The sequence below is a fragment of the Coregonus clupeaformis genome, chromosome 6 (assembly GCF_020615455.1).
Source record: "Coregonus clupeaformis isolate EN_2021a chromosome 6, ASM2061545v1, whole genome shotgun sequence".
Classification (NCBI taxonomy): domain Eukaryota; kingdom Metazoa; phylum Chordata; class Actinopteri; order Salmoniformes; family Salmonidae; genus Coregonus; species Coregonus clupeaformis.
Window position 1 is genome coordinate 20,873,416 of NC_059197.1, and position 11,316 is coordinate 20,884,731.

At 42.1% G+C, this 11,316-nt stretch overlaps 1 protein-coding gene across 1 annotated transcript in view; it reads right to left on the reverse strand.

Annotated features, from left to right (window-relative positions):
* LOC121568335 (chloride channel protein 2-like) overlaps positions 1–11,316 on the reverse strand; it is an 83,568-nt gene that overhangs the window by 45,530 nt on the left and 26,722 nt on the right. Inside the window, exons 6-8 of the mRNA XM_041878889.2 lie at positions 6,094–6,171; positions 5,008–5,086; positions 4,351–4,476 (exon numbers count right to left, since the gene is read on the reverse strand). Coding sequence (XP_041734823.2) covers positions 4,351–4,476; positions 5,008–5,086; positions 6,094–6,171 — 283 coding nt within the window. The remainder of the gene's footprint in view (positions 1–4,350; positions 4,477–5,007; positions 5,087–6,093; positions 6,172–11,316) is intronic.

An 11,316-nucleotide genomic window follows, 5' to 3' on the forward strand; every position in this document is an offset into this window, starting at 1 on the left:
CGGGGCTATAGTGGAGCAGGTTGAGAGCTTCAAGTTCCTCAGTGTCCACATCACCAAGGACTAAACATGGTCCTCTCCCACCAGCACAGTCGTGAAGAAGGCGCAACAGTGCCTATTCAACCTCATAAGGTTGAAAAGATTTGGCATGGTCCCTCAGATCCTTAGAAAGTTATACAGCTGCACCATTGAGAGCATCTTGATTGGCTGTATCACTGCGGGTCCCGACAGAGATCATTGCGGCGCGGTCCACATTTTTCATGCTGCAGTTGGGAGCGGGGGCGGTCAGACCAGACAACATTGACTAGTAAATATTAATGTGGGCGTGGTCTGACACATAAATGCACATACAGGTCCAGTCCTGGGCCGTTCTTCCGCCCTAGGTGAGAGAAGAAAATTGCCACCTTCCTCCTATATCCCAGAAAAACTAGAAAAGTCCTAGTAAGCAAAATTATATTAAAAAAACATCTAAAATATGTATTTTCTAGACATGGAAGTTAGGTTCATTTTAGGTTCTGTGAAAGGTGAAAACATGTATTTTCCAGATGTTTAAAATATGTATTTACCGGACGTTGAAAATATGTATTTTCTGGACATTGAAATTAGGTTAATTTTCGGTTCTGAATGAAAGTTGAAAAGGCGTTCTTTCCGGACGTTGAAAATACGTTTTTTTCCGGACATTGAAAAATATGTATTTTCTGGACATTGAAATCTGGTTCATTTTCGGTTCTGAATGAAAGTTGAAAAGGCGTTCTTTCCGGATGTTGAAAATACGTAATTTCCGGACATTGAAAATACTTTTTTCCAGACGTTGAAATCAGGTTCATTTTCGGTTCTGAATGAAAGTTGAAAAGGTGTTCTTTCCGGATGTTGAAAATACGTAATTTCCGGACATTGAAAATACTTTTTTCCAGACGTTGAAATCAGGTTCATTTTCGGTTCTGAATGAAAGTTGAAATTAGGTCATTTATTGACGTCTATGTTTGGGCCAAATCAAGGCTGGTCCAGACCGGACCAAATCTGAACCAAACATAGACGTCTATGATTGGCCTTCACCGGACCAAAAATCTATGTCTGTGGATGTGGAAGTCAAGGCTGGTCCGGACTGGACCAAAAAAAGACAACCAAAAGATGTCGGTGTCGGTCCGTGCTTACTGGGGTGCAGCTTACAGTGTCGTCCCGCAATGGAATTTTATGAATGTCCATCCATGTGGTAGGCCTACCGTTTGTAAAACAGCAAAAAAAGACAGACTTTCCGGAAAGGACCAAGAAAAGACATTGGCGTTGGTCCGTGCTTACTGGGGTGTAGCCTACAGTGTCGGCCGCAATGGAATTGTATGAATCTATGCGGTAGGCCTAACATTTATAAAACAGGCAGTTGCATTGGCTTTATTAGTCCTGATTCCTGTGACTAATCAATTTGGCTATTTAAGCTCTGAATATTAGCTACCCAACTTTATCAAGAGTTATCCTGATCCTATTTGCAATGAAAATCAATGTGTTTACACAGCGGGAAATGCAGAAGTACGCTATTTTCTTTTTCACAATGATCAGCTCGCCTGATGAAACCAAGATTGAACTCTTTGGCCTTACTTCCAAGCATCACGTCTGGAGGAAACCTGGCACCATCCCTATGGTGAAACATGGTGGTGGCAGCTTCATGCTGTGGGGATGTTTTTCAGCGGCAGGGACTGGGAGACTAGTCAGGATCGAGGGGAAGATTAATGGAGCAAAGTACAGAGAGATCCTTGATGAAAACTTGCTCCAGAGCGCTCATGATCTCAAACTGGGGCGAAGGTTTACCTTCCAACAGGACAACGACCCTAAGCACATAGCCAAGACAACACATACCCAGACCGGACCAAATCTGAACCAAACATAGACGTCTATGATTGGCCTTCACCGGACCAAAAATCTATGTCTGTGGACGTGGAAGTCAAGGCTGGTCCGGACTGGACCAAAAAAAGACAACCAAAAGACGTCGGTGTCGGTCCGTGCTTACTGGGGTGCAGCTTACAGTGTCGTCCCGCAATGGAATTATAGCCAAGACAACACAGGAGTGGCTTTGGGACAAGTCTCCGAATGTCCTTGAGTGGCCCAGCCAGAGCCCGGACTTGAACCCGATCGAACATCTCTGGAGAGACCTGAAAATAGCTGTGCAGCAACGATCCCCATGCAACCTGACAGAGCATGAGAGGATCTGCAGAGAAGAATGGGAGAAACTCCCCAAATACATTTACATTTTTGTCATTTAGCAGACGCTCTTATCCAGAGCGACTTACAGTTATTGAGTGCATACATTTATTATTTTAATTTTTTATTATTATAATTAATTTATTTTCATACTGGCCCCCCGTGGGAAACAAACCCACAACCCTGGCGTTGCAAACGCCATGCTCTACCAACTGAGCTACATCCCTGCCGGCCATTCCCTCCCCATACCCTGGACGACGCTGGGCCAATTGTGCGCCGCCCTATGGGTCTCCTGGTCACGGCCGGCTACGACAGAGCCTGGATTCGAACCAGGATCTCTAGTGGCACAGCGCCACTCGGGAGGATGTGCCAAGCTTGTAGCGTCATACCCAAGAAGACTCAAGGCTGTAATCGCTGCCGAACTACTGAGTAAAGGGTCTGAATAATTATGTAAATGTGATATTTCAGTCTTTATTTGTAAAACATTTGCAAAAATGTAAAAAAAACTTGTTTTGCTTTGTCATTATGAGGTATTGTGTGTAGATTGATGATGATTAAAAAAATATATATACATTTTAGAATAAGGCTGTAACGTAACAAAATGTGGAAAAGTCAAGGGGTCTGGATACTTTCCGAATGCACTGTAAGCAGAACATTGTAGCAATGTTTTCAGAAATACTTCCATTATCGTTGAAGTTTGTTTTTAGAACAATTCTGGATCATCATGTCATAACCTTACAGAATAATTGCATAAGAGTCTCGCAGGAATGTTTCTTGTTTGTTGTTATAGGTGTAAGTAGCAATGTCTCCATCAACATTAACTGAATATTCTTGGAATGTTTTTTTAGAACAACTTATATTTCTCCAACATTTTGTTGCTGAAGTATGTTCAGGGAACATTATTTGAACCATCATGTCATAATGTCACACTATAACTTTATGATACCATTGTAGGAATATTCCCTGCTTGTTGTTATGGGTGCTTTGAATAACATATCCATCAACATTAGCAGAACGTTCCTTTAATGTTTCCTCAGAACCACTTCTATTGCTCCCACATTTTGTTGCGGCAGTATGTTCTAAGAATATTACCGGAACATTGTGTTATTACATAACCTGGCAACCTCACGAGAACCTTAGGAAAATATTCTGTGATAGTTTTTACAGATGTTGTGAACAACATTTTAGTGACTGTTAGGAGAACATTCCAATAATATTTAATTTCAAACATTTTGTAAGAAAAAAATATTTGGTAATCAAAAATATTATTTGAATGTTTGTGGGACGTTATCATCCTAATGTTAGCTCAAACCCTAACTAGAACTTAATGGGAATGTTAGCTAATGTTCTGGGAATGTTCCCGGTTTGCTGGGCTGTTTGTTGTTATCAATACACATCATTGGTTGTTAGGCTTATACAGGATCTTAATTTGACCACCCTGTTGCAGGAGAAATTTGCCTGCACTGCAGGAAATGAAAACATGTAGTGTATTCAAGGTTTAAAAATGCTTCTAAAGTTTCCACTTTAAAACGTCAGACTTGATTTTCCCTAATGCAAAATGTATCAACCCATACCAAAATGTCCATTAATTATAATCCACAGTTTTTTTTTCTGCTGTGAGAAACTGGTCAAATTAAGATCCTATGCCTGGATAGGTGTCTCGGATATCCATTAATGTTAGCGAAATATTCCAGTCATGTTATTGGAATAATCATGTCATAATGTCACACTGTAACTTCATGAAAGCATTGTGGGAATATTCCCTGCTTGTTGTTATGCATGTTTTTAATAACATCTCCTTCAACATTAGCAGAACGTTCCCGTAATATATTCTCAGAACCATTTCTATTGCTCTCACATTTTGCTGTGGCAGTACGTTCTAAAAGCATTACTTGTACATTGTGTTATTACATTACCTGGAAACCTAATGAGAACGTTTGGGGAATGTTCTGCGGTGGTTGTTACAGATGTTGTGCACAACATTTTAGTGAACGTTACGAGAAAATTCCAAGGATATTTCATTTAAAACATATTTTTTTTAAATCAACATTTGGTTATCAAAAACATTATTGGAATGTTTTCTCATCCTAATGTTAGATAAAACCCTAACTATAACTTAATGAGAATCTTAGCTAATGTTCTGGGAATGACCTGTCTTACCCTGTTCTCTGTTCCACACGGCCAGGATTCTGTACATGAAGGCAGTGACTGTAGCTGCGAAGAACCCTCTCCAGTAGTTCCTCACAGCGAAGAACGTAGACATTGCCTCAATACTGAACAGCAGCCCTAACACATACACGCATAGGCACGCACAAACACACACACACACGCACAAACACACACACACACACACATTACTCAGAAACACACAGGACATGATCAAAGTAACTATGCCCCAATCAGTTTTCAATTATTTATTTATTTTCGTAATTTAGCAGACGCTCTTATCCAGAGCGACTTACAGTTAGTGCATACATTATTTTTATTTTTTCATACTGGCCCCCCGTGGGAATCAAACCCACAACCCTGAAGTTGCAAACGCCATGCTCTACCAACTGAGCTACATCCCTACCGGCCATTCCCTCCCCTACCCTGGACGACGCTGGGCCAATTGTGCGCCGCCCCATGGGTCTCCCGGTCGCGGCCGGCTACGACAGAGCCTGGATTCGAACCAGGATCTCTAGTGGCACAGCTAGCACTGCGATGCAGTGCCTTAGACCACTGCGCCATTCAGGAGAGTGGCGCAGTGGAGTAAACCTTACAATCTCCGAACCAGCCAGTGTATCATTCAGTGAGTGTTATGTAGGTGCTGCTCACCTCCTACAGGGGCAGCGAAAACACAGCTCACCCCCACAGCGCAGCCAACTGACAACAGCTCAATGTTCCTCGACTCATTCTGTAAACACATAGGGAGAGGTGTGTTTACATTTACAGACACACACACACACACACACACACACACACACACACACACAGCCTGTGAGGTAGGCTAGGCCGTTGTCAGGATGGATGTAGGACTAGCAGTGTAGAAGGAGGCAGACAAAGATGTTAAGTTTTTCTGTCCAAGGCAAGGGCTTTTATGTGCAAAAATGGGGAATAAATAAGCACCAAAAGTAGGCTACTACATTATTTACAAAATAATAAACAGGACGAAGAGCAATAGTAACTGGATTTAAATCAATAAGTCAGCCCACTGACCTCCCCCAGGGCAGGCCTCAGTAATGACTGATAGCAATTAGCATGCACAGCAGCAAGTATAGCCAAACCTACCCCTGTCATAGCTATTGTGACAGGGGAAGGTTGGGCTAATGCATTTCACCAAGGAATATACAATTTCACATCAACAGGTTGGCATGAACAGTTAAAAAATTGTGCTCTCCAACACACCTCTGTTTGCCTGTCACAACAAGGAAATATGAAGAACCCCTCTCCAATTAGCTTGAGCGCCAAAGTGTTTACTCCTAAACATGATCACTCTGTAGGTAATATTTGAATGAACAAATGCATGGATGGAAGAGTAATTAATGTGGAATCGCAAACAAAAGCTTTAGTGCCAAAACCAATCGGCATGCGCGACCACAAACTTCATAGGCCCCCGGCCGCCGTCCCTTCAAAAACATACACGCAAGCACACACAACTAACCTACATTTCTGTCATTAGGGAGAGAGCAGTCTGTTCTGTGAATTATGGATTTAAGCAACTACAGTGGAGTTGGTTTGACTGCACGATCAATGGCTACAGTAGATGATGGATAGATATAGTGATAGTGATAAGATGTACTTTACCGTGAAAAAAGTTAGGGTATGGAAGTGAAATAGCAACAGAGGCAAGTATAGTGTTGAAAACTCATTAAGAACATATTAGTAACAATGTGGTAACGTGTGTGTCCAGGTGTGGTTTACCTCATAGATTCCTCCAAACAGAGACATGAACTTGCAGAGGAGTGCAGCACCCAGACTTGCAATGTGAACAAACGGACTCTAGAGAGGGAGAGAGAATGACTTGTGAATGATTTCCTAAAACACTTGGTATAAAAAAAAACACATCACACTTTAACTTCAGTTTCACTCATACTGAATAAAAACGAGTCAAATTTTGCCAAAAGGGTCAATGTAGTGTGACACCCCCCAGCAGACTAACCTACTCCTGGTGTTGAGAAGCAAAACATCTCCCCAATACAACTAGTCTCTTTCTCTCTCTCTCTCTCTCTCTCTCTCTCTCTCTCTCTCTCTCTCTCTCTCTCTCTCTCTCTCTCTCTCTCTCTCTCTCTCTCTCTCTCTCTCTCTCTCTCTCTCTCTCTCTCTCTCTCTCTCTCTCTCTCTCTCTCTCTCTCTCTTCTCTCTCTCTCTCTCTCTCTCTCTCAATTCAATTCAATTTCAATTTCAATTTAAGGGCTTTATTGGCATGGGAAACGAATGTTAACATTGCCAAAGCAAGTGAAGTAGATAGTAAACAAAAGTGAAATAAACAATAAATATTAACAGTAAACATTACACTCAGAAGTTCCAAAAGAATAAAGACATTTCAAATGTCATATTATGTATATATACAGTGTTGTAACAATGTGCAAATAGTTAAAGTACAAATGGGAAAATAAATAAACATAAATATGGGTTGTATTAACATTGGTGTTTGTTCTTCACTGGTTGCCCTTTTCTTGTGGCAACAGCTCACAAATATTGCAGCTGTGATGGCACACTGTGGTTTTTCACCCAGTAGATAAGGGAGTTTATCAAAATTGGGTTTGTTTTCGAATTCTTTGTGGATTGCTGTAATCTGAGGGAAATATGTGTCTCTAATATGGTCATAAATTTGGCAGGAGGTTAGGAAGTGCAGCTCAGTTTCCACCTCATTTTGTGGGCAGTGTGCACATAGCCTGTCTTCTCTTGAGAGCCAGGTCTGCCTACGGCGGCCTTTCTCAATAGCAAGGCTATGCTCACTGAGTCTGTACATAGTCAAAGCTTTCCTTAAGTTTGGGTCAGTCACAGTGGTCAGGTATTCTGCCACTGTGTACTCTCTGTTTAGGGCCAAATAGCATTCTAGTTTGCTCTGTTTTTTTGTTTGTTCTTTCCAATGTGTCAAGTGATTCTCTTTTTGTTTTCTCATGAATTGGTTGGGTCTAATTGTGTTGTTGTTGTTGTTGTTGTCCTGGGGCTCTGTGAGGTCTGTTTGTGTTTGTGAACAGAGCCCCAGGACCAGCTTACTTAGGGACTCTTCTCCAAGTTCATCTCTCTGTAGGTGATGGCTTTGTTATGGAAGGTTTGGGAATCGCTTCCTTTTAAGTGGTTATAGAATTTAACGGCTCTTTTCTGGATTTTGATAATTAGCGGGTATTGGCCTAATTCTGCTCTAAATGCATTATTTGGTGTTTTACGTTGTACACGGAGGATGTTTTTGCAGAATTCTGCATGCAGAGTCTCAATTTGATGTTGGTCCCATTTTGTGAATTCTTGGTTGGTGAGCGGACCCCAGACCTCACAGCCATAAAGGGCAATGGGTTCTATAACTGATTCAATTATTTGTAACCAGATCCTAATTTGTATGTCAAATGTTATGTTCCTTTTGATGGCATAGAAGGCCCTTCTTGCCTTGTCTCTCAGATCGTTCACAGCTTTGTGGAAGTTACCTGTGGCGCTGATGTTTAGGCCGAGGTATGTATAGTTATTTGTGTCCTCTAGGGCAACGGTGTCTAGATGGAATTTGTATTTGTGGTCCTGGCAACTGGACCTTTTTTGGAACACCATTATTTTTGTCTTACTGAGATTTACTGTCAGGGCCCAGGTCTGACAGAATCTGTGCAGAAGATCTAGGTGCTGCTGTAGGCCCTCCTTGGTTGGTGACAGAAGCACCAGATCATCAGCAAACAGTAGACATTTGACTTCAGATTCTAGTAGGGTGAGGCCGGGTGCTGCAGACTGTTCTAGTGCCCTCGCCAATTCGTTGATATATATGTTGAAGAGGGTGGGGCTTAAACTGCAGCCCTGTCTCACCCCACGGCCCTGTCGAAAGAAATGTGTGTGTTTTTTGCCAATTTTAACCGCACACTTGTTGTTTGTGTACATGGATTGTATAATGTCATATGTTTTTCCCCAAACCCCACTGCCATCAATTTGTATAGCAGACCCTCATGCCAAATTGAGTCAAAAGCTTTTTTGAAATCAACAAAGCATGAGAAGACTTTGCCTTTGTTTTGGTTTGTTTGTTTGTCAATTAGGGTGTGCAGGGTGAATACGTGGTCTGTCGTACGGTAATTTGGTAAAAAGCCAATTTGACATTTGCTCAGTACATTGTTTTCACTGAGGAAATGAACTAGTCTGCTGTTAATGATAATGCAGAGGATTTTCCCAAGGTTGCTGTTGACACATATCCCATGGTAGTTATTGGGGTCAAATTTGTCTCCACTTTTGTGGATTGGGGTGATCAATCCTTGGTTCCAAATATTGGGGAAGATGCCAGAGCTAAGGATGATGTTAAAGAGTTTAAGTATAGCTAATTGAAATTTGTTGTCTGTATATTTGATCATTTCATTGAGGATACCATCAACACCACAGGCCTTTTTGGGTTGGAGGGTTTGTATTTTGTCCTGTAGTTCATTCAATGTAATTGGAGAATCCAGTGGGTTCTGGTAGTCTTTAATGGTTGATTCTAAGATTTGCATTTGATCATGTATATTTTTTTGCTGTTTGTTCTCTGTTATAGGGCCAAAAAGATTGGAGAAGTGGTTTACCCATACATCTCCGTTTTGGATAGATAGCTCTTCGTGTTGTTGTTTGTTTAGTGTTTTCCAATTTTCCCAGAAGTGGTTAGAGTCTATGGATTCTTCAATTACATTGAGCTGATTTCTGACATGCTGTTCCTTCTTTTTCCGTAGTGTATTTCTGTATTGTTTTAGTGATTCACCATGGTGAAGGCGTAGGCTCAGGTTTTCTGGGTCTCTATGTTTTTGGTTGGATAGGTTTCTCAATTTCTTTCTTAGGTTTTTGCATTCTTCATCAAACCATTTATCACTGTTGTTACTTTTCTTCGGTTTTCTGTTAGAGATTTTTAGATTTGATAGATAGTGAAGCTGAGAGGTCAAATATACTGGAACGTTTTGTCCAGGAAGTTGTCTAGAATGGATTTAATTTGTTGTTGCCTAATTGTTTTTTGGTAGGTTTCAACACTACTTTCCTTCCATCTATAGCATTTCTTAATATTATTCAGTTCCTTTGGCTTTGATGCCTCATGATTGAGTATTGCTCTGTTCATGTAGACTGTGATTTTGCTGTAGTCTGATAGGGGTGTCAGTGGGCTGACTGTGAACGCTCTGAGAGACTCTGGGTTGAGGTCAGTGATAAAGTAGTCTACAGTACTACTGCCAAGAGATGAGTCCCCTCGAAGCCTACTATTGACTATGTACATACCCAGTGTGCGACAGAGCTGCAGGAGTCGTGACCCGTTTTTGTTGGTTATGTTGTCATATTTGTGCCTAGGGGGGCATATGGGGGAAGGAATGCTGTCACCTCCAGGTAGGTGTTTGTCCCCCTGTGTGCTGAGGGTGTCAGGTTCTTGTCCAGCTCTGGCATTTAGGTCGCCACAGTCTTCCCCCTCCAGGATGGAGAAGCTGTCTTCATTAAAGTATGGGGATTCTACAGGGGGGATATAGGTAGCACACAGGAGGACATTTTTCTCTGTTGAGATCATTTCCTTTTGAATTTCTAACCAAATGTAAAATGTTCCTGTTTTGATTAATATAATAGAGTGAGTTAGGTCTACTCTATACCAAATTAGCATAACCCCTGAGTCCGTTCCCTGTTTCACACCTGGTAGTTTGGTGGATGGGACTACCAGCTCTCTGTAACCTAGAGGGCAACCAGTGGGTCCGTCTCCTCTATACCATGTTTCTTGTAGGATGACAATGTCTGTATTTCCGATTTCTTTGGTGAAGTCCAGATTCCTGCTCTTTAGGCCAAAGGCAGATGACCTCAGGCCTTGGATATTCCAGGATGAAATAGTGAAGGCTTTGTGTTCCATAAAGTGTCTAAAGTTGTTGGTTGTGTAGTTTGGCCTCAGGCCAGTAATTGTGAGCAGAGCCTGCTGAGCATCTGGTACATGCCATTGGCTTGGGCTAGTGTAAGAGTGGGTGTTGGGCCTGTTTGCCTGCTCACGGCCTGGGCGTATGTATGACTTTCATGTCGAGGCCCTCTTTGTGGGAGTGGGGGGCTTGGGGTGGGTAGGAGGGGCATAGGTCTGATCTGAGGGGGCCTAAATGGGGTGTGGGCATGGTTGACTTGGGGGGGAGTATAGATGTGGCTGATGGTGCTGTGGTCTGGATGTAGGTCCTCTCTGCGGGGGTCCTCTCTCTCTCTCTCTCTCCATGTTTTTTTACTCTCAGAGAGGAGAAAAGGTGTCCAATCTCTTTCTTTACCTCTGTTTCCCTCCCTGTTTTCACACTAATTTATGACCTCTCTCTCTGTGTCTCTCTCTCCACCTTTCAAACACTCGGAAAGGAGGGAGAGGTCTCCATTCTTTTTAGATCCAAAATGTATGCACTCACTACTTACTGTAAGTCTCCCTGAATAAGAGCGTCTGATAAATGACTAAACTATCAAATGTAAAAATGTTTCCCTCACTGTTTTCACTTTCATTCATAGCCTGAACCCTGCTGCTGAAGTCAATGCTGAGCATCTGTAATTGATGCCAAAACAGAGCTGAGCGGAGTAGAAAACTTTAAATGGAGCTGAAGTGTTAATGTCTAGAGGGAGAGAAGCTGGGGGAGGATGCACCCTATGTGCACTGTAATATTTTTGATGTTAATTTAACCCAAGCACAATCATCCTATCCCTCTCAGGAGAGCAGGTTCACCTGTGAATGCAATTGGTTTAATGCATTAATTGTCTGATACAGTATAACTAATGCTCGCACACACATCTCACATGTACACACACACAGACACACACTCTTCTCAGAAACATGTGTGTTCTTATACCTCTTCTCTCCTCCAGTGTATCATTGACTAATCTCTGATTTTTCAAGACCTTCCTCAGCAGATTAAAATTATCTCATTTTCTTTCCCTCTTCCATCCCCTCCTCTCCTCTCCTCCTCACTTATCCCCCTCCCCTGTCCTCCTCCCTTACCCCCTCTC